This window comes from Epargyreus clarus, unplaced genomic scaffold (assembly GCF_041222505.1).
Source record: "Epargyreus clarus isolate Ecla_fem2 unplaced genomic scaffold, WU_Ecla_fem_2.2 ptg000026l, whole genome shotgun sequence".
Lineage (NCBI taxonomy): Eukaryota > Metazoa > Arthropoda > Insecta > Lepidoptera > Hesperiidae > Epargyreus > Epargyreus clarus.
In genome coordinates, this window is record NW_027332233.1 from 10,369,350 (window position 1) to 10,394,529 (window position 25,180).

General features: G+C 37.3%; 1 protein-coding gene across 1 annotated transcript in view; it reads left to right on the forward strand.

The window, feature by feature from the left end:
* The window catches only part of Ser-4 (serotonin receptor 4), a 78,416-nt gene extending 54,041 nt beyond the window's left edge, over positions 1 to 24,375 (forward strand). The window contains exons 2-5 of the mRNA XM_073088176.1: positions 19,046 to 19,147; positions 21,632 to 21,891; positions 22,736 to 22,979; positions 23,339 to 24,375. Coding sequence (XP_072944277.1) covers positions 21,660 to 21,891; positions 22,736 to 22,979; positions 23,339 to 24,203 — 1,341 coding nt within the window. The 5' untranslated portion in view covers positions 19,046 to 19,147; positions 21,632 to 21,659 and the 3' untranslated portion in view covers positions 24,204 to 24,375. The remainder of the gene's footprint in view (positions 1 to 19,045; positions 19,148 to 21,631; positions 21,892 to 22,735; positions 22,980 to 23,338) is intronic.
* The last annotated feature ends 805 nt before the right edge of the window (positions 24,376 to 25,180 follow it).

A 25,180-nucleotide genomic window follows, 5' to 3' on the forward strand; every position in this document is an offset into this window, starting at 1 on the left:
TACGAACGTTGATTGATCGTTCTGAATTTGATTAGTATACAGTTTTTTTAGTTAATCCACAACAAAGAACCGAATTATAGAAACAGGTGTTAATGACGTTTGTTACCTCCACGCTCGCGTTGTTAACGGACATTACGGGCTCGCCATGTTGAAATAATGGTGAGCGAATAAAAGACTTATGATGAATAACACCTAACAGACATTTTGTTTACCAGAAGTCTCCAACGCACTAATTACGTAAAAGACAACAAGTTAATCTAAGTTAAAGATAAAATAATGTAGATTTTTAAGCTATTGCATAGCTTTTATCGCGGGCTTTGAGCGCGGCGACCGAATCGAGAAATTCCGTAACGAAAATAAGTAACACCTTTCAACAACTCGGTTGCCTGGAGACTTGATATCCAACTATCAAGTCTCCAGGCAACCGAGTTGTTGACTGTCAATAGAAAAATATGGATATAATTGAATAAAGTATTATTTTACATTCCTTATTATTTTATTTGATATTAGCGACGAGATGTCGAATGAACTAAAAAACAATAAGGAAATACGAGCCACATTACGTGGGTTAAAGAAACGAACCGAAAATTACATTTCGGGAATAGAAAAAATTGACATTGAAGAAATAAATATACGACTGAATTCTTTACAAGAAAATTTGAACAAATTCTACGCGATTCAAGAAAAAATTGAATGGCTTACAGAAGAAGAAAATTTAGAAGAGGAAATAAAATACAGGTACGAATTTGAAGAAATATATACAAAGCTAAAATTTAAATTTTTGAATGTACAAAAAGAAAATAATCGGCTAATACCTGAATGTTCTTTTATATCAGCAAGAGCGGAAGTTTATTTGATAAACTGTTAACTGTCAAGGCACGCTTGAGACGTACACCTAATACAAAAGAGTTATCACCTTATCAGTTAATGTTCGGCAGAGAGGTAAGAACCTATATGCATGCCTTACTTAAGAAATCCGCCCCACTATCCAGATTACATTACAATGCACCGCCAACGCAGGAGTTCGGACAAGGTGATAAGGTACAAGTCCACAGTTACACCAACCCAAGAGTTAAATGGGAGTTCGGAGTCGTCATCCGAAGATTAGGTAGACTCCAATATGAAGTCAGAACTGAAAATGGCATACTGGTGCGCCGTCACCTTGACCAAATGCTGCCGGCGCCCCTGGTGGTGTAAGTGAAAATAGCGGTGGAGGACTGTTGGATATCAAGTCTCCAGGCAACCGAGTTGTTGACTGTCAATAGAAAAATATGGATATAATTGAATAAAGTATTATTTTACATTCCTTATTATTTTATTTGATAACCTTAATTCGTCAACTTGAACACAGATGGCAGTAATACACATTTTTTTATAATCCGTGCAGAAATCTTAAAATTGCGTGAAGTATATTTTATATTCCCATTATAAAATTCAAAATTATATTACCATATTATCAAAATAATATGTTTTATCAGCATAAGCTATGTTGAATTCTGGATTGATAGAATAACGTAAAAGAGTGTTTGTTATTTTTAAACGTACAATTACAACTGACAGACTTGACAGCACAAAATCAAAACGCCATTATGATTTATGGTACAAATAATTTGTGTACAAAGTGTTTTAAATATGAATAAACAAAGTGCATTTATTAATGAAAAATGCGATGTACCTGTAACATTCGGCCAAATGTCACAGGCACATCGCATTGATCCATTTATATTGCTGGTTGTTAATACTTTACGTCACTTATTAAATACTTTTCTATTTTATATTTTAGAATGTTCAGTCTTGCTTGGAGTTATGAAATGTCAGCTGATATTTGCAATGTCTTATATAATGGAGATATGATAAAATAGTGGATAAAGATGTATTAATGTAAATGTTGATGATTATGGAAGAATATTTTGTATTTCTGGAATTCCTTCTGAGCGTTTTCATAGCATAAAAAATGCTATGCAATAGCTTTACCGCGGCAGTCTCCGAGTGCCACACGTATTTTTTTTTTTGAATTTTTTGAATAACAAATTTCAATCACCTACAGGTTACGTAGTACTAATTATAGGTACTAGTTGACACTGTCCCTGTAGTTCCGGGATCACAATAGGGCTACGGTATTTCCTGCTACGGTCGTAAGAGACGACTAAAAGGGGCTTTCTTTTAATTCATCCCATCCTGCTAAAAGGTCCCATCGACTAAAAGGGGCTATTGGGGTTGCGGGCGGCAAGACTGGGAGCTGAACCGCCCGGCCAGCTTCCCAGGGAAGAACGGCGGTCGTGTACAACAAACGGTGTCGCGAATGACATGCTCACCTGGGCGGTGCCCGACGGGGCAACGCGCTAAGGGGACTCCGGACTCCTCTGGAGATCCCGGAGTCCTTTACGCAGCACCTAGGACGGCCACCGGGAGGGTTTTAGTGCGGTAAGAATCCCACATAACTCTGTATCGCTCCCACGGCACCGGGTACCTTTCGAAGGTTTCCCCCTCAAAAAAAAAGGTTCTAGTTGATACACAAATTAAATAAAATTATTAAAACATTTCCATGGTCACGTATAGAAAATAATAAGGAAGCTAAAAATACTTTTATGTTGTACTGCATCAGACCATTTAGTATTTAGTACGAATAGTATCTAATGATCAGAAACCACGGAGCTAACAGACCGAAGATCTTTAATTGACCTAAAAGGGAAGGAAATTCGAAAACTATTCTTATGTTCCTACAGTACCTAAGTAATATATCAAATGTACTTTAACTAACATTGTCTAACTCATATTTAATTTATTGCTAACTCATATCTTAAACATACAAACGTTTTAAAAAGTAGGAATTTTGTAACTAAACCATTGCCAAAATAAATGTTTAATGGTAGTAGAAATATGTTCCGGAAATATGGTGAAAAAGGAAACACAATTCGCTATTAAAATAACATTATACAACAGAACTGAAACTCAATTCACGTTGATGTACTAACAAAAATAAAGCTCAATTCTACATCAAAGGAACATTACGTAGCTACGCTATCAGTGTTTGTTCCACGATGAAACGAAACTACGCCTGTGTTATTTCCTGCAAGGAAATTTGGGTAGGGTAGAAGGAAATCTGGGATTAACCACGATCAGAGGCGCTGCCGGTGTCGTGTATCGAGGTTATTTCCTTTGCAGTAAGGCTTTGTATTCACTATGCATAAGATTTGTTTAAACTCCAAAACAAAAAATAACTTTAACTTCTTATTGTAATAAAATAGTGTGCTAATTCAATTGCTTAAATAAATCTCATTTGCATTGTTACTTCCACTAGTTTTACGTAAAAAACTTGTTAATATAGTAAAAAAATGGTATACTATTTTCTATTGCATACAAATGTGCAGTTGCAGAATTACTTCTACTTATAAGTATTTAATTTAACAAAACCAGTGTGTTACTTATATTACGTAGAATTTTCTCATTTGCAGCATTAGTTTCACTTTCAACACGTTAAACATTTGTTAATGTTATAAAAGTTTAATACTTCCATTACATAAAAAATCTCATTTGGAGTATTAGTTCCACTTGTCGTAAAGTTGTTAAGTTATTAAATTCAAGTGTTATCTATGTCCATGGATAGATTATGGACTTCCGTAACAACTTCAAAATAAACCGAGAGTCCGACCGAGCATCGGTCACAAATATACGAATGCCCCAGAAAATTATCCCCTACACATTGTAACTTGGTTAAGTTGCAATTCAGCCAAGTTAAGACACATTTCCTAAAAAAGTAATCTTCAGAGAATTCTATTGTCGATTATTATTGCCCCATTTTCTTGACTGCATTACCCCAGGGAAAACAAAATAAGAAAGATACAACAAAGAAGAAAGATGCCGAATGGCCGAATAAGATATGCCCTTTGGCCGAATAAGAAATGGATGATACAAAATCTGAATGACGACTGGACAGTGTAGATCGATCCTAAGTGTACCCAGCTTATATGATTACCTCGTTGCCCTATAGTTCGTACCATTAAGGACCGTACCTTAATGGTTTCGAGTCTAATTGGATTCTTAAGTAGAATACAACATAAGGGTGTATTCTCCAATACTCAATCGCTATGATTTCGAATACGCGACTTTGAGACAAATAAATTGTTAAAAATATTGCTATGAAAATCTTTGTATGAATTCGAGCTACCAATAATAATAGATTTGGTCAAAATTGACATTATAAGTAGGTCACACAAAATTTATCGTACGTTTTAAGGACCTATAATATACCATTTAAGGACCTATTACATAAGCGACAGTTAATTTCAGGACTGTCATCAATTGTCGTCGCCTACAACCGACTACGGTCGCTGGAGACAACCAGCGGTGTTTGACAACAGTCTTCGAGGGTCGCTGTCAACAGCTGCGTCATCGATGTGTCGCTCGTATGTTACCGCCCTAATTCGTAAACGTTTAACCGTTAATGGATGAAAATACATAACATTTATGTTCTAGCAACTCGTCCCCAACGGATCAAAGAAATTGTGAAGCTTGTGGAATCACTCTTTAATCTAAAAAATATAACTCTAGGAAAACCCTAACGGCCGGCGATTACGTTTGTCAGTAGTAGATTGAATTAATCGATTCTTCTCCGCCGACGCATGTTTTGAAAAACAGATTAAGACTGTTGCAACTGTTAATGGCTGGAATGTTGTAATGGCGGACGCAGGAAGATAGTTTTGTGGCGTTTACACGGTTTATTTTTAGTAAAATGCGTAAAATATAGTTAGTGATAACGATAACGGTTATTTATAACGATTTTGCTGTATATTTACGGTCGTAGTAACAATCATATTAACATATATTTATAGATAAAAATATTCCGTTTCGTATTATCTGCTCTACACTATATTATAAAAATAACTTTCCATGGGTTATAGTTATATTGATACTCGTGCAGTTTTAGTCTATTTTTCACCTAATGCAAATAGACCGTGAATGCAGTTCACCTGACGTTGTAGCTGAAGTGGGTATCGCAATCCATGATAAAATATCACCAAATGTAATTTCGAAAAGTAGAGCCAATATGGCTTCTGGCGTGAAGGAACACACACTCATTCTGGCGTGAAGGTACATATAAGTTTGCACACATCCACAGTGTGCAGACTTATATATAATTATATATATATGAAGCCCTCAGGAGGACAATGTATCTGTGATTGACTTCATATCCTGTTCTGTATGGAGTTGCTCACAGATTTTCCCGGGCGGTAGTGACCACTTACCATCAGTTGTATTGCAACGTCGATTTTATTAGAGAACCGCATGTTGATGACAGATACATTGCTATACATTTTTTTTGTTTACGAGGGGAAAACCTTCAAAAGGTACCCGACGACGTGGGAGCGACGCCGGGTTATGTGGGATTTTTACTGCACTAAAACCCCCCGGTGGCCGTCCTCAGCGCTTGTTGGAGAACTCCGGGATCTCCAACGGAACACAACCGGAGTCCTCCAAGCGCGATGCCCGGGTCGGGTTCTGCCCTGGGGGAGCGTTTGCTCCTCCCACAACATCTGGTGATTACGACGGTATGCGACCACACATACCGTTGTCCTTCCCGGAGTCGCTTACTGGACGGTTCGAGCTCTTGGTGGAGAACTCCGGGATCTCCGATGGAACACAACCGGAGTCCTCCGAACAGGATGCCCCAATCGGGCTCTTCCCTGGGGGAACAGTTTACGCTCCTCCCAGAAACCTGGTGTTTACAACGGTATGAGGCCACACAAACCGTCGTCCTTCCCGGGGTTGCTGGACGGTTCGAGCTCCCACTCTTGCCGCCCGCAACCCCAGAAGCCCTCTTTTAGTCGCCTCTTACGACAGACAGGGGATACCGTAGCCCTATTCTAGTCCCGAGACTATGGGACGACATTGTTATACCTAGGACGACCTTTAAATACCCTACCTAAATCAATCAAACAAGAACACTGCAAACAAGTATATAAATATAGCGAATCAACCAATACAATAAAAATACGAAAAGCTCTAGCATATTTAAAAAATATTAGCAAAAAAGCAATTATATCATGTACAAACAAATGTAGCAATAAATGTACTGGAATCGAGAGGATTAATAGAAGCTGCGGAGCGAAATCTGTGATTAATCTGGCCGCTTTGGAAAAGTAATTTCGCGCCGCGGAAATGTTAATACAAGGTTCTCGTTCGATGTATTACTTATATCATTGCGTGATAATAATAAAACGTGAATCAATGAACTAGTAGTATAGTTAGAGAATAGAGAGTGATTCACGAGTTTTTATAGTTATATCTACGTACTTATTGTCAGCGGTCGGTATTGAAGTTTTATTTTCTTTTAGTAATACATAACAACATAACAAAAAATTCATACGTATTACTTAATCTCGGAAAGTCTAAAAAAATATTTAGGTATAGTCCTCGCCAAACTGCTAGTACGCTCTGAAGTTGTTGCGAGCAGGTGTAGTCATACAATTTGCTATGACGACACGATTCATTTCTACGAACACGACTATACCCCCTATGCAATTAACAATACAAGGTTCTAGTTCAATGTATTACTTTTAAAATTGCGTGATAATAATAAAACGTGAATCAATGAGCTAGTAGTATACTTTGGAAGTGATTCACAAGTTGTTTTATAGTTTTTATGTCTACGTACTTATTGTAAGCGGTCGGCATTGAAGTATTAATTCATACGTATTAACTAATCATGAAAAGTCTAACAAATAGGAAGAAGTCGTGTCTACTTAGTTGCGTACATACGTTAGCGATTATACTTCTTTGGTTTCTTTACTAAATAAAGCAATAACTATTTGATTTTTATTTATAAATATTACTAAACTGTCGTCATTTTTACCATACGTCCAAAAATAATTCACTCCAAAAATATATTTCATCCTATAAATATTTTATATAAAATTATCGTGTTACAATAACTAACATTGTACCGAACTCCTCCGAAACGGCTTTCCCAATTTTCACTAAATTTTATATGCATATTCAGTAGGTCTGAGAATCGGCTACTATCTATTTTTCACACCCCTAAGTGATAAGGTTTGTTCACCCTTAATTTTTTTTATTTACATGGCAACACAACGTTTGCCGGGTCAGCTAGTCTAATCTATATGATTTTTACCAAATATTATAAATAAAATAAATACAAGGGTTGTGAATTCTTATTTTATGGTATCTTTAAATGTAATTTGTAGAGACCTGATATCTCTTCGAGCACTGTCCTGGCCGAGTAGTTCCGTTGTAATCCGACTACGCGTGCCAGCTAACTCCTGCCAAGCCTGGAATTGTCTAACGTACCGTTAAACTTGGCTTCGGTCCTACAATTTCAATTGCTGCAGTTATAAAAATACTAAGAATCCTAATATATCGTCTTAAAATAAACAAATTTAAATTTCAAAAAGGTTTCCATATTTCTCTTAGTAAGCCCTTTCATTTGATATCAATATTATTAGGGTGCTTAAAAATGGTTGGTCATCTTGGGACATCCACCATATTGAATTTAAAATTAAGCGAGTAAATTTATAAGTATGCATTGTCCTCTTCATCCTCATTTTATGAGTGTAGTGAGACTAGTGAGTAAGAGAAACTTTACAAGGTATTCCAACTTAGTCATCAGGGCTAGTATTCGCGACCAACCTCGAATATAGCTCCAATTCTATCTGGGGATATCTATAAGCGGCAGTGGCCATTTGTCATCAGGTAAACTGCATGCTCGTTAGGTACTGCCATAGATTAGTAACGATTACTCACTCCTAACAAGAAAATGTACCCAATTTTGAGAATTCAAATAGTTGCGTAAAAAAGTTTTACCACGTCTCCGGGCTAAAATGTGCCTAAAATATTTCAAAATAATTATTTATTTATTATGTAAATTACGCAGTATTAGTTATTTATTGGTAAATTTTCTCTAAAAATGTTTTTATTTGTCAAGAATTCAAAAAAAGAACTCACTAATGAGCCGTTTGTGGCTTCATTCAATTTCAAGGCGGCGAAGTATCTTTACTATGTACTTAATCTATGGTTACTGCATATACATATAAAGAAAATTATTTCGCGCCTTAGCAACTACTAACATCTTGCTACGTAACTTCCCTGGTGCCTCATATTATTAGGCAATTTATTTTTCTGGGGCGCCCTGGGGATTGATTCCTGTAACTCTCAAACTTTTAGGCCTAACATAACACCAGCTAATATTAGTTAGTAGTTAATATCTCCATTTATTTCAGAATATAAAAATATATGATAGGCAGATACGTAAATCTTAGTGATTTGAAGATATAAGATAAATTATCATTGTGTTGAAGAAGCTTGTTTTGGGCAAGTAAAAGTACTACAAGTTTGGCAGGTACATAGCAATTTTTAAGTTCCTTTTTTTGTCGTGAAAATGATTGATTCTGTTTCTTCGACCTATGCTCCAACGTTACCTACGTTCACGAACGAAAGAACCGCTCGCGATAAATTTTTGCTCTAAATATATATAAAACTTAATGCGTACCAGAAACAGCTTTTCTAATTATGTCCCTAAGTTTAATCTAATTTTATCGGTATAGTGTGGAATGAACTTCCTCCCGAGGTATACCCTGAGCGCTATGATATGGGGCTCTTCTAGAAAGGTGTAAAAAGAGCTCTTCTTCAAAGCCAGCGAAACTTTAGCGACGCCTTTGGTAATATAAATGTGTATATATAGATATTTCCATCAGAAAGCTCTGCCTTACAGTATACATATAAAATATATATTCCGGTCGTTTGTAATAATGAAATATAAAATAACAATAATGATATGCCGGCACCAGTAACAAACATCATGACGTCATACAGAAAAAAATAAATACTATACTGTGTGTACTATACTGTGAATTTCTTACACTCTTTAAGTGTAATCGTCACGTAGTTCCTTACTTTAATATCTGCGCGTGTAGAATTGCGACACGTGTGCTAAAAAAGAAATGCACAGTCATTATACTGAAGGTCTTACCCTACTGTACGAGGAAGGACAGCTGGGAATTGAAAGAGATTCGTATATCGAAAATTTTATTTTATTCGTATTTCTGCCTCGTAGGAACGGCGTAGCATTATTGAGTTCTATTTTTATTACGAGCTTTTTAGTTGCTTGTTAGTTCGTATGTACGGATCAAGTATTGCAACTGAATTTTAAAATAATTACCTACCAAAACCTGTTGGATGTTACCCCTCATGTGATGTGATTTTTAGGATGTTATTAAATACTAATTGGATCAGTTTTTATCAAAATTGGCTTCATAACGCGTTTCAGAGCTTTTCGCTATAGCACATTGTTTCAGATTTCTAAGTTGACGCATACTTGTAAATTACACCCTGTATAAGTGTTTTGATTTAGTGACAGGTGATTGGCGGAGTTAATTATCTAGATAATTATAGTAAATAATTATCTAGATACATACACCGTTTTTCTTTTTTCAGTTATCACTCTTATTAAAGTATAAAAAAAAATAATAAACGACTTGTTTCCATTACATAAATATAAATACCTACGTTAAGTTTTTCAATATCATCGTAGTCTGTCAACGAATTAAAATAGCTTGATGCAGCTCGTAATTAAAAATCAGTTTTCTCATTCGCGAACACTCATTAATGAAGCCATGACGTAATAATGTCAAAATGTATGTCATGAAGCCTACCGGACTGCAAAAATGAGCACTCTGAAAAAGCAATATTCATATTCAAGCGACACTTCACACACGTATTATTACATGTATGTGATGGTGAACATGTCTTTAAGATTTATTTATATCACAAGGTGGTAGAACCCTTTGTGGTTCGACTCCGGCGGCACCATCGACACACCTATTTCTACCTAATAACAGCAGTGTTAGGCGCTGCTATGTTCCGGTTTGAAGGGTGTGGTAAGGGTGACAGACTTTTCCGAGGCGTTCCAGCTTAGTCCTCAGGGGTAGCGGCGCATCTGTGGCCGACCTCAGGTAGTAATATCTAATCCTATTTGGGGTTGATTACAGATGTCCATGGGCGGCTGTAGCCACTTACCATCAGGTGGACTGCATGCTCGTCTGCTACTCTTATATTATAAAAAGAAATCACAGACATAGAACGTGCCCATACATGGGCTTTAGAAGACGTAATCATATACCGATTAGGTACACTGTTTCGTCAGGCACAACCCGTATCTGATATACCTACACTATGTCTGTTGTTATAAATAAACCCTTATGTAAAATATCTTTTGAAAATTGAAAATCTTTGTGAAATTGATTTTTTTTAATTTATATTAATATTTTATATTTTTTGTATGAAGTTTTGCAGAAGGCCGAGATCTTAATTAAGAACGCCATATCATTTGAGATCAAAATTAAAGAGAATTTTATATTCAAAGCTTACCCAAAGTAAGTAATATTTTTAAGCCTTTTTTATTAAAGGCTTCGTGAATTCAGTTCACTTTTAACTGATTAATTACAAAAAAATCTTCTGTGGGCGAGCTTATTGATTACCTGTTAGAATTGTTACTTACTCCAAAATTTTAAGACCAATGGAGACCTTTAACCAATCCCGAATAATTCGATTAGCTTCAATTTCAAAACCAGCTTTTGTCCGTCAAATTTGTAAGGTAACTTATGATACTTAGAAATTCGCCCTGAAATTTGATTTTGAAACAAACATTTCAATGAGATTAAACTTCCAAAAAAATTTTAGTGACGGTTTACACCGAATGGCTCTTCTAAATCGCGTCTTCGTGGGATTTTTTCTCATTTTTTGTTGAAACACCATATAAAAGGTTCTAAATGTTATATAAGGCCTATATCTTTATATATATATTTCTTATGTGCGTGTGTATGTCACTGAACTCCTCCTACACGACTGGACTGATTTTGATGAAATTTGTTGTGTGTGTTCAAGGGGACTTGAGAATGGTTTAGATTCACAATTTAGTCCCTGGGAAAAGGTTTTTTTTATTAATTTTTAATTCGTAAGTAGTTATAGAATCGGAAACTATGCATTTGATCAAGTGATGATCTTTAGCAAAGTTGTTGTCCAAGAGCCCACGAGGGTTTGGGAGTTGGTAAGACCAATTTTCGACAGATCACCACCACTATCATTCCAATGCAGGTACAAATTTTCCGTTTTATGTATGTCATATTATTTCTTTAAAATGCGGGCAAAGCCGCGGGCACCACTATTCATAAGTATAAATTCTTCTATCTGGATGTAAAAATCCCTCTGATATCAGTTGAGCAATTTTCAAAATGTATTACATTTCAAACGTACATTTTGAACATGTAATAGATAATAGGCCGTTTCTTAACATAATTATGGTACGTATATTTTATATCTTAATTAAGATTGTAATACATAGTTATTAAGTAAGTTAAGAAAGTCTTTAATTCCCTTATAATTAAGTAAATACTGCTAAATATAAAAATCTAAAAAAATGAGAGAACAGCACACTTAACGTTTAATCTAACATTTATCCCTTTAGACCTTGACCATGAAGTAGGCATCTAATCGAATCACGAACTAATTGTTAAGCTTTTAGCGTAAGTAGCAAACAAAAGCTAGAAAACTCGATTATTTCCGCCAAGGACTCGCTGGGCGGGGAAGTGGGGAAGCCATTTAAGACAATAGCAATTTATTGAATAAAGTTTTTCTGTTTAAAGTGTTTCAATCGGTTATTCGTGTGAAGCGTTAAAGTGATCTTGACTTTTTATAAGATTGATGTACCAAACGAACATGTAGTTGCTATGACGTCCACTGTTTTTTTTTTGTTATCGAGGCGGAAACCTTCAAAGAGTACCCGGTTATATGGGATTCTTACCGCACTAAAATCCCCCCGGTGGCCATCATCGGCGCTGCGTGCCTCCGCGATCTCCAAAGGAACGCAACCGGGGTCTCTTAGCGCGTCGGGCTCCGCCCAGGTGAACTTGACGCTTGCCACACCGTCTGGTGCGTACGACAGTATGCGACCACACATAACATCGTCCTTCCCGGGGCCACTGGCCGGGCGATTCGAGCTCCCACTCTTGCCGCCCGCAACCCTGGAAGTCCCCTTTTAGTCACCTCTTACGACAGGCAGGGGATACTGTAGCCCTTCTCTGTTCCGGAGCTACAGGGACAGTGAACTGCCGTCCTAAGGACATTTGTATTCGAGATAGGTTTAGAGCTAAGCTGAGATCAGCCACAAAAGTGTTACTACCCCTGAGGACTAAGTTGAAAGTTGACATACCTCGTATAAATATCTCGCCCTTGCCCTTTCGACCGGAACAAAATAGCGCTTAACATAACAACAATAATAGCGCTTAACGTTAATTGCTATACAGACAGATATGGGTGGCGATGCTACCCCCAGAGTGCAAACGCGAGTCTAAGAATAAGTTCTTAAAATAAGGTGTTATTAAATTGGATCTCAATAGAATTAGTTATTAGGGAATAAAAGAGAGAAAAATATTGTATATATATTTTCACTATAAGAGAATTCTGTAGCATTCTTAAGAAATACACGAGAAAGATAACGCTAGAAAACTTTATTGTTCTTGTGATATTTCTACTACTTTACTGAAAAGGATCTTTCTACAATTCTACATGAAAATTCTTGTAATGAATGTCTATCTTACCCTATTTACTTAATTTTGCGTCTAAGTTTCATATTTGCTAAATGGGATACACAATCGCTCAGAATAGGAGGAGAATCGAATCATATATTAATCTTATGCGGCAACACAAAAGATAGAAACCGGGCAGTTGACGCCAAACTGGATTAGCGCCACCCGCTGCGCGCTCCACGAGACCCATTTACGTAGTTACGAACGTTTTTATTTTCCTTTAAAGCTAGGGACTAAACTAAAACTTTATAGTGTAATATTTGCAATATATAAATATCTAAAACTCTTTACTTAATTTCTACTTTAGCTTTCTATTCGCTAAATGGGATACACAATTGCCCGAAATAGGAGTAGAATCGAATCACATGTTAATCTCATACCATGACACAAAAGATAGAAAACGGGCAGTTGACGCCAAACTGGATTAGCGCCACCCGCTGCGCGCTCCACGAGACCCATTTAGATAGTTACGAACTTTCGAACGTTTTTCCTTTTAAGCTGGCAACTGAACTAAAATGTTTTCATGTAATATTTGCAGTGAGCGTCATACGTCATACGGCTTTTCACTATTCGGAAGTGAATCGAGTAAAAATATGTATAACAGAATTATTTTTTATTGTAGGTAATGTCTTGTAATACGCAAAATTATACGCGAAATTACATAGTCGCTCCAATCTACTCGGTATAGAGAATAATACCTACTATACCCACTGAAGAAATAAATTAAGTGTAAATTAAAGTAAGTTGTGAATTCAAATCAAATCGAATCATTTTTTTTTTTAATCAAAATAGGTTCTTTACAGAGCACTTGAATGTCAAACTACCACCACTTCACAAGGTGTTCAATTGATTCATTAAAAAGCTAGGTCTTCTAAATGTGCGTAATGTGAGCGTCACAAATATTTGTGCGCTGCATTTATGTAATTTTCTTAAGAGTGTTTTTCAAATTAGACTCAAGGACAGCTACATTTAGACCCAAGACCGACTTCAGACAGTGCCTACTCTATTTCGATCTGATTATATATAGATATGTCCGAGTAATAGACTTATTAATAAAAGTTTTAAGTTTGTTACATTAAACGATTTTTAAGAAATAAAAACTTAATAATAAGCAGTGATCTCGCGGACTTAAAACTATTTGTGATTATTTAACGAACATCATGAAACATTACTCATAATAATTTAATTCATGTGTGGTTCCTTGTTAGTTACAATGTTCCTAGAAAAATAGTAAACATCCGCTTGAATCAGATATACACAAAATTTATCTAAATCGGAAAAACGTTTCAAGTTATATTTTATTTCATTGTCAAGTGGGAGTCGAAATTAACCAATGAGAGTAATTCTTCGTAATAAAACCCAAATGAAAACAATAATTTCCCGGACAATCAGGTCAAGTTAAATCAAATGAGCACTAAAAACTGCATTAAACATTGTTCAATAGTTTTCGAGATATAGTCCGCGCCAAACTGCTAGTCCGCTCTGAAGTTGTTGCGAGCAGGTGTAGTGATATATTGTTATGGTGACGCAATTCCTTGCTATATTCAGAGCGGACTAGCAGTTTTACATATATAATACATACAACGCACATAAGTTTGACTAGCCCAGTAAAGACCACTTTAACACACCTCCTTTATGTCAAGCGCGCTCATACAAAGAACGTTGAATCTCCGTTTAAAGATAAATTATTGCCTTAAACTTTGGTCTATAAATGGCCTATCAAATACAAAAAGATTTATTCAAATGCGATCCGTACTTGCAGAGATAAGCTCACTCCTTTTCCTAAGTTTTAGTTACTACCATTCAACTTCTAAAGTAAGCGAACATTAGGAGATTTGTACAAAAACTCTATCACCTAACAAATACGTCACATCTATTAAATAACGATAATGTAACATTTTATTAATAACAAAACATTTTTGAGACAAAGAAATTTGCACACGTATGGAGTTTCTTTCGTCGCTTCTTCTCCATAGCGAAACACCTTCCGAAGCGGTGGTAAATTGCCGACGATCAAAAAGAGTTCTACATGAAACAATTTTGAATAAATGAGATTTAAATTTGAATTTAATTAAGCAGTATATAGTCCAATACACGTATTACGCGTACTTGATACCTTTGCTTTAATTTTATTGACACTGTAGTCTGCACAAATAAGATAACTGAAAGGCTTTAGCGGCATTTCGTGTTTTGAAACGAAGTGAGACGGCTCACGTACCCTTGTCACGTACGGAGACCCATTCTGAGAGAAGCGTTTGCACAAAATCGTAAGATCGATGGCGCTATTTTGAACATAATGTATATTAAGACTAAAAATAGCGGCAGGAAAAGCAGTGCTAGCCAATTGTTTGACACTCGATCTCTCAATGGGGGGCCGAGATTCAAATCCCAGTAAGTATCTCTATTTTTCAATGTTATTTGCATATTAGAAATTTACTAAGTCATAGTAACAGTAAGCTTTAACAGTGAACACCTACACATAAGAATTCCTTAAAATAAATAAAAAGTTCTCACATGTGAGTAAAGTCTACCAATTCGCAAGTGGCCAACGCGATGTATTATGGCCTCAACTCCTCACACTAAGACGACACTATGCCCAGCAGTGGCACAATAATGAGTTGAAAACAAAGGTAGCTGAACACATGCATAAGCTTTTATTTTTAAAGCAATCGATATTAATTTCCGTGCATGTTACATGTACAGAAAATATATTGATTTGCATGAATGCACGCTACCCTTTGTAGGGCACGGTTAAAAAGGGTTGTTAGGTAACACGTGGTACGAGTATGCTTGCAGCGTAGATGTAAAAAAATGCTTACAATTTTGTTACTCGACTGTAACTTTATGCACTATACAGGGCTAAGAATATACTATATCTACTACTTACTTATGAGTAATTGCCTCCTTAAATTGTTAAGCATTTACTTTTGCTTAAAACACAAAACGGTATAGGTAACAAAACACAAAATTAACATACTAACATAATGATAATCACCCTAATTGCGGAGATGTGTTCTTAGCTGTGAAACACGGGAAGCAATATCTACTTTTGCGATAGGAATAGTAAACGATTAATCAGTCCACTTGATCAAAATAAGAATAAACGAAATCTAAATAAGATAAACTACTGAAACTGATGACAAATGCTACTCTCGAAGTTGTGGTTAAAATGCCTCAAATTATTTTACAAACTAGACATTTAAATTAGGACATACCAGCGCTAGACTCCGCTACCATTACGAGTAAATGGTAGAAAAAGTGGTGTCCGCTCTCAAAATCTATACCACCTTTCTAATTCAAGCAACATCATCTCAACTTTGCAACTATGTGATGGCTGCTATCGAACTCTTTTACCGACCAATTTTAGAAACTATTTCCGAATACACCCCGCCACTACGTCATGTAGCTATTATGTGGCCCGTGATGCCAAAACACTGCTAACCGCTAGCCGAGACCATTTTAAAATCAAAAACAATGACTTATAGGACTACTATATAGCTAAAGGTGTTATAGCTATAACATATAATCGGATATACATATAAACGTCGGTATCCAAAAGTAAAGTCACTCTTCGTTGTCTTGTCTAAAACGCATTACGCACTTCAATTACCTAAAATTCGTTGTTGTTAAAATTATTTTATGGAAAGCCATTAAAATAATGACAAGGATAAACTTGATGAAGGTATTAATGATGAATTTGCAGCGGTCGCGGTCGCCACTCCATTTGCCATCCACAATAATTAATATTTAATAACCAAAGCGTGACACACCAACAGTACAAAGAGAAACATTAATAGTCACTGAATATGAGACGAGATGCTCTTTACCCAAAAAAGTACCTTTAATGTCTTTTCACGCGTACCACTGAAACGAAAAAAAATCGGAAATAAATGTTTTCTAGTTAATTGTATCAGGCGTTACTTTGCGGAAATCCATGCTATTAAGTTAAGATTAAAACTACTTCGCAACAATCCGCTACAAATATGTATGATGGTATATATTTTAATACATACTGCATGGTTTAAAATATATACCATTATACATATTTGTAGCGGATTGTTGCGAAGTAGTTTTAATCTTAACTTAAATGTTTTCTTTTTATAATACAGGAGTAGCAGACTAACATGCAGCCCACCTGATGGTAAGTGGCTACTGCCGCCCATGGACATATGTAATCAACGTCAGACAGGATTAGATATTCCTACCTGAGGTCGGCCAAAGATGCGCCGCTACCCCTGAGGACTAAGCAGGAACGCCGCGGAAAAGTATGTCTTCCTTACCACATCCTTCAAACCACAATACAGCAGTACTTAACGTTGCTGTTATGAGGCGGTGATGCCGCCGGAGTCGAACCACAAATTGTTCTACCACCCTCAAATGGTTATGTGTAACAGTTTTTCGTAGCATCATTGTAGTAACTACAAAACGCGTCTTTCCAATACTGCCCTCGTAACGAAGAACGCAGTTATCAACATTTTGGCGCAATTCAGTTTTTTGCAGAAATTGCATGAGAAAATTATGATACGAATAAAAAAATGTTTCTTAATTGGAAGTCGGTAGATTACATAATTAAACGCATTTTCTCGGAAATATAATTTTGATAATACTGTGTTCTTCATTACGACGGCAGAATAGATGTCTACTTAATTAGGATGACACGATACGGTACCGACGCCGACGGCACGACATTGGCAGCTATTTTTTCCTTTTTAATTGACACAACACGTCTGAGTTTTAACGCTTGATTTTATTTATATTATAGTTGTGATGTGGTCTGTAGCCTTACCATAAGTTTTCAAAATATCCCACAATTTTACGTTACGTTTACTCAATTCATTATTCTGTTCCGTTTGCTTCAGTAGACTGAGTAAACGTAACAATAAGTAAGTGCTCAAGTCTTTTTGTCTGCCTCACATGTTCGCAAAAAGAGAGACGAAACATGAAGCGTCATTTTGTCAATCTAGACATTTAATGTTACGTTACTGACACTATAGTTCTGATACAATCCGCTAGGGGCGCTGATTCGAATTTGTATCGGCAAATACGTAAACAAATACCAAAACACTCATATTTGTCAAAACGTAAAAACTCATGGTAAGGGTACAGTATCGATTTGGGCGGCAAAATGTGTTCTATGTGAATAAAACTATGGTTTTTCATAGACCTTTGCGCCTGCCTACATAATTGTCTTTGTGATGTAATTATACGTGTGAATAGAAAGCCATTTTCATACAAAGTGCCCGCCTACGAATTTGTCGTTTGTGGTACGTGTGAATAGAACTTCCCATGCGTAAACATCTAAAAATAAAACGCCTTTTAGCTATTTCATCTTTACTTTCGTTGCTATTTTCACATGAGTAATGTTCAGTGGTACTGTATGTATGTATGTATGTATGTATGTATGTTTGTATGTATGTATGTATGTATGTATGTATTTATGTATGTATGTATGACATTTTTTTATACTACTGAAAATTATCAAGTATTTCCTATTCTTTCTTTCTATTCTCAAAAAATAATGGAAATGAATAAAAGTGAAAGGTTACGTTTCAAAGAATCCTATCTATGTATCGTATCATAATCATAGAATTGTGAATCGTCCCAGTTTTTGATTCAATTGGATATCAATTCTCTTGTATGATTTTCAATATTTAAGGACATTTTCTAATATTTGGTAAATCAACTTGAAATAAATTAACAATTGAAATACTTACCTGACATAGGTCGACTTCTTTTTCTTCTTTTATTAATATAAAATGATTTAAATCCCCAATGGAGATTTTAACCTGTAAGAATAATATTATAGCGATAAGATTAGGCAGCATTATTTTGCACGAAATGTGTAGAACTAATTGGGATCTTGAACAGTTTTTTTTCGCGGAGAAATCCTCATGGATCCTCTCTCGCCCGGAGGAGCGGAAGGGGTATGTCGGATTCGTACCGACTAAAACTCCGCGGCGTTCCTCTGGACGCTCGGTGCCGGGTCACGAGAGGCGTTAAGCATTACTTTCGCAGCCCGGCAACGTCGGCCGGCGCTGATGTTAACGCCAGCCACTTCCCGAGAGGGAGGAGCTCCTCTCAGTTATGTCCCTTAAGAGATGAGCGTGCAGAACGCTCACACGACATCTCGAGCCTTAAAGATCAGATTTGGATTTGGGGTCTTTAACAGTGTCTTAACTGTTAATAGATCTTTACAATATAATAAACTAGAAACAAGTTTACAAACATAAGATATCAGATTTAATCTTTACTTGCACCTATTGACTATCGCTCGTTATTAATATTCAATCTATTCGATTCTTAGCTACCTAAGATCAAAATTTGACAATTTGTGTAAAATAGCGAAAGTCGATTTTTGATACGCAAAACATTGTATGGTTTGATCTTTAACAAACTATCGCGCACAGACATTAAATTAGTAGACTAAAAAGATTTTTTCTTTTCAGACTGGAAAAAGCAATAATAATTAACGAAGAACACCAACAACAAACCCGTAACAATGATGGACACGGCAATTTGTCTCGCCACTGCGAAATACAACACTAACTGTGAGTATCGACACTGATTGAGTAAAATGTGAGCACAAAGCAGAAGCGTCGGGCCAAGTTCAATATCAATCCAATTGCAACTAGTCTGTTAATAGACTAACCCATTAATCCCATTATACTAGAAATACCAGCGAATAACATCTATTTTGTAACACAGTAAGTTGTCTCGCCACTAGGAGATACAACATAAACTGTGAATATCAACACTGATTGAGTAAAATGTGAGCACAGAGCAGAAGCGTCGGGCCAAGTTCAATGTCAATCCAATTGCAACTAGTGTATTAATATATTAACGCATTTATCCCATTACCCTAGAAATACCAGCGCATAACTATGGTGCAAATCTCTTACATTTATGTTACAGGCATAACAAAAACTATCGTTAAGGCCCCGTTTAATTTGTAACCATTGTTTGTAATACAGTAATTTGTTAGGCCACAGGCATAACATAAACAACGTAAAGGAACCGCTTACAACGTTAAGGAACTACAGACAACTCATGTCAAACACTGTGGTTGACAAAATCATACTTTTCTTGCTCTTTTTGCTTGCTCGACTTGGGGGCACTACCGTGCCCCTAGATTTCTCAATACAATATTTTGTCAGATACAGCCCGTTTCTGCACAACTGTGTTTATGGTAAAAGTTTAGAAAAATACGTTCTATTTTGCATCTATGATTGCAGCTGTAAATTACCCTTATTAGAATGACACTGTCAATCTCAAATTGGCTACTAAGTTAATTGTGTTAGTTAGCCAAAAATTAAGATAAAATCTGTTTAATTGTAACAAAGGTACTAAAATCGATCGTGTGAAAAACGTTCAGTCGTCTAGAACTCAGTCTGTGGCTATGATGACAAGTAAACTAAAAAGAATATTTATTAGATTTATTTTAAAAAAGTAAAGCTTTATAAAACATTTGATATAACAACGATGTTTTTATTATACTACTACACTTTATTATGTTTTGTACGTATATATATTTTTTAATTTTACTCAATTATGTTTTTTTTTAATTTTATTTATTTAGGCTTAATAAAATAAAAAGTAATACGTGAAAATAAGTGAATATGTCACGTTTAATCGAATCGTTTACATTACATTTTGTCATAGGTGTCGCAACAAATTAAACAGCTTTTCCGAGCGGTTAAAATAACACAGTTAGAATAAACTTCAACACAACATTATCAGTGTTTACCTCGCAACGTCGCACCTCGCACTATTATTTTTAACAACAAACCTACATCCAAAGTTGTACGTACAAAATTATTTAAGTTCTATCTATTACTGCATACTCAATGGAATACTGTAATGAACATAGAACGTGTTATTATTAAAAGTAGTTTTCAATTCAGTTAATTTATGTTTATTTCAATTATTTCAAACGAATCTTGACCATGTTGTTTGTAAACACACATTTTTTACTTTAAAATACATCCGTTGTTTTACGTAAACAGTAATTTAATGTAAAATTGCCTGTAATAAAATCTATTAAAGAGGCCTCCTATCTTAAGTCGCTTTTTGGTTTAGATGGTACCAAAGACAAAATAATATTTCACTTGAACTTGCCTCCGAGAATCAAATTGGGATCACTATAACTGTGCTATAGCGTAGCAAAAGTAACTGAGTCCGCGCCACTATGCGTGAACTAACCAATTTTTTGGGTTCCAAGACCCAATATATGAATATCTACTAGACAGAAATGAAAGTGAAGAAGGTTTTGGAGATGGTAGAACCCTTTGTGGTTTGACTCCGGCAGCACCACCGCCACATCTATTTCTGCCTCATTACAGCAGTGTTAAGCACTGCTGTGTTCCGGTTTGACACAGAATGTGGTAAGGGAGACATACTTTTCCGAGGCGTACCACCTTAGTCCTCAGAGGTAGCAGCGCATCTGTGGCCGACTTCAGGTTATCCAATCCTATCTGGGGTTGATTACTATGGGCGGCAATAGCCACTTACCATCAGGTGGACTGCATGCTCGTCTGCTACTCCCATATTATTAAAACAAAACTTCAATCTTTGGCACAAATTGTTCAGATAGAACTCGTGGGTGCGGGTGCGGTGGTGACGCGGAGAAAACCGCGCGCGCGAGTTTTACGTGATTTCTTCTATATAATTTCATACGTTTAATATTTCGCACACACTCATTGGCTGACACAGCACTAAGGCTTAGAATACACGGTGCGCTATTCTGCTTCCGCGCGTGGAACGTAACCACAATAAGAATGTAGGCAAAAAAAGGCAATTATTGCCGTTTTTACGGCGCAATTGTCTGCTGATTTTGCTGCGACGGTGGACAACATATAATATATTGATTTCTATCCATCTTACGCTTTTGACATGACCACGACGACAGCGAATCACGCTTAACTGTGGTCTTGTGAGTTTTGAAACAAAACAGATATTGCTAGCCCACCGCGGAGGCGGAAGAAAAACGCTCCAAGCGTTCTCACTAACAGATGCTTTTAACTTTCAACCATCAGTAACTGACGACGTGTCTCGGTGAGAGTAATGGGGGGCGCGGACGGGAGCGATGAACTACTGGAATGGGAGGCGCTGTACCTGCGCACGCCTGAGAACTACACCTGGAACGCCACGGGGTGGGTCACCGATGGCTGGAACGTCACCGCGCCGAACGCTACCTGGTGGGAGGCGTCCGCGCCCTTCGACACAACCGCCGCTCTACTACGCGCCGCGGCCAAGGCGGTCCTCCTCGGTCTGCTGATTCTGGCGACGGTTATAGGTATGATATGCTTTTATAAATCTATAAAACCTTTAAACTTAGAAACAGCGGTTTGAAACTATGTCCAAGCACAGGCGGACTCAAGTTCGAATCGAAAGAGCACATTTCTGATTTTCAAAGTTATGTCTATCCCTATTAGAATTAATTATTAATTGCTTTAACGGTGAGAAAAACTACACGCCTGAGAGTTCTTTAAAAAAAGCTCAAAAAGAGTTTACCAATTCATACTTGGGCGGCGCGGTGGATTATGACTTATAATTCTGAGAAAACCCGTGCTTGGCAGTAGGACAGTAAAGGGTTAACTACGGTACTTTTATAACAGTATCATTATCCCTGCAAAAGATTATGAAAGCTCTACTACCATACTTACTACAGCTGCAGTAGTGTAACGAATGTAAAAAGGCTTACGTTATATGTATTAGGCTGTCAAGATTAGTGCAAGAGTCAATGTACATACACTATTGCAGCTTAATTCCAAAAAAATACTACTTGGCTCTCCAGTATCTTTTTTGTTTCCTATTATAATCTCATAATCACGTCCACCCTATTTACTCGAAATATATCAACGTATACATAACTATGTTTAATTTCCGGTATGCACGATTTTCTGAATGAATGTTAGCTAGACAGAGCAAAAACACGTTATAATAGATAGCCTCAAAATAGACTTTTCTCAGTAATTTTGGGCTTATTAAAAGCTTTAAATTGGCATGTGTACAAAGACCGCTAGTCACATGATTTCAAACAGATATGTGAATGCAGTCAGCTGTTACGTACTAACAGATCGAAAATAAAAGCTAATCGTAAATATTTGACTTATTTTCACATACACGTTTGATCGCAGGTAATGTGTTCGTGATAGCTGCTATATTGCTGGAGAGACATCTTCGCAGTGCTGCGAATCAGCTGATCTTGTCGTTAGCGGTCGCTGACCTGCTGGTGGCGTGCCTGGTGATGCCGCTGGGCGCGGTCTACGAGGTAGCCCAGCGGTGGACCTTGGGCCCTGAGCTGTGTGACATGTGGACCTCCGGAGATGTATTATGCTGCACTGCGTCTATCCTGCATTTAGTCGCTATCGCACTTGATAGGTAAGAAACCAAAATCAACTAATTTTGTAATATATTTTATGAGTTATTTAAATATCCCCATTTAATTCAGGCATAATTTTACTATCACCTATTTAGTCATTCCCCGTTACTTCAACTTTAAATTGATACGTAAAAATTTACATTAAACGTTATTAGTAGGTATTAAATAAGTACAAACCCATTGAAAAAATAAAAATAAAATAACAATGAAAGTTGTTTTAGAGTCTTCTTCAACTTTTAATTAAATTAATTTTGTATTGTTCACTCCACAATGGCCCGAAGTTGATACTTTATTTTGATTGTATAAGAATTTGATCCCAAATTCTGTGAGTTTAAAACTTGTCTTTCATTCTTCGTAGGTACTGGGCTGTGACAAACATTGACTATATACATGCTCGAACCGCACGTCGAGTAGGGTTCATGATCGCATGTGTGTGGATCGCGAGCTTCCTAGTGTGCATTGCCCCGCTGTTGGGTTGGAAAGACCCTGACTGGAACCGTCGGGTGTCTGAAGACCTGCGTTGCGTAGTCAGCCAGGACGTGGGCTACCAAATATTCGCCACCGCCTCCTCATTCTACGTTCCAGTACTGGTGATATTAATATTGTACTGGCGAATATACCAAACCGCGAGGAAAAGAATACGGCGGCGAAGAGGTGCCACGGCGAGGGGAGGAGTGGGCCCACCGCCGGTGCCATCGGGCGGGGCCCTGGTAGCGGCCGGCGGGAGCGGAGGAATCGCGGCGGCGGTCGTGGCCGTCATCGGTCGCCCACTTCCCACCATCTCAGAAACAACAACAACGGGCTTCACGAACGTATCGTCGAACAATACGAGCCCCGAGAAACAATCTTGCGCCAACGGCCTCGAGACCGATCCGCCGACGACGGGCTACGGGGCCGTGGCCGCGGCGTACTACCCGACGCTGGTACGCCGGAAGCCGAAGGAGGCCGCAGACTCCAAGCGCGAGCGAAAAGCGGCAAAGACATTAGCAATAATTACCGGCGCGTTCGTAGCGTGCTGGCTTCCCTTTTTCGTGTTAGCTATATTAGTACCGACGTGTGACTGTGAAGTGAGTCCGGTTCTGACGTCCCTGTCGCTGTGGTTGGGTTACTTCAACTCGACGCTGAACCCCGTGATCTACACGGTGTTCAGCCCGGAGTTCCGGCACGCGTTCCAACGCCTGCTGTGCGGGCGCAGGGTGCGTCGCCGCCGAGCCCCGCCGTAGCTCCGCCGTAGCGTAGCCCTTCTCGCCCCAACCCGACTGACCTCGTCTAGATCGATACACATTGTGTTACCTTGTTACATTTTCAGAGATATATTTACACCCCTTTATTTTTTGTACGTGATGAATGTGATTATGAATATCTGTCTAGCGAATAAACTACGAATTCTCTTTACCTAATTTTGTTATTCTTTTTTTATCCTTACATTTCTAGAGCCTCTACCATTTCTTAACTTTAATTTTACAAGACTTTTGTATTAAGTAAACATGAAACGTCAAGAACCAAGGACTTAAGAACTTATTTGATGTTAAATTATAAATTTTTGACGTTAATATAAATATTAACAATATTATTATCTACCTTCTGCCTATAAATTTTCATTGAAATTCGCGCTTTGTCAAAATATTCCATAAGGCGTTTGAAATAATTAAAGTCTTTGTACCGGGGTCTTTCAACTCGAATACCGTCAAAGACTTACGGCAACGTACATATTATTGTATACATAAAATATACAAGCGAGCAATTCAATTATCTTGTAAATGTAAAGCGTTCTTTCCAGTATCGTGCACTTCTATTAATTTTTGCTGTTTCTATGAGACTTATGCTTGGTTTACACGTTGCGAGCGTGCGAGTCAAGCTGTCGAGTAGCTGCAGTGCAGTAATTCCCACCGTATCTTACGAGTTACTCACGCTCGCGAATTAAATAGTAGCATCCTAGTTACTTTAACACCTTTTATGTTATCACTCGCCTTCTCGCCTGACAGCAAAACAGTAAAATGCACATGGCAGCAACTCACGTCAATCACATCGTTCGGACGCATTCGGCAGTAGCTCAGCTGTAGACGCCAGGGAGTTGTGCGTAATTGTATTTTTTTATCAAAGCATGTTGACATCGCAAGAGCTACTGACACGCGAGTACACAATGTGTGTTGTCTTCTGCCAGGTCAGCAACTGTAACGTGTAAACCAGCCATTACCAA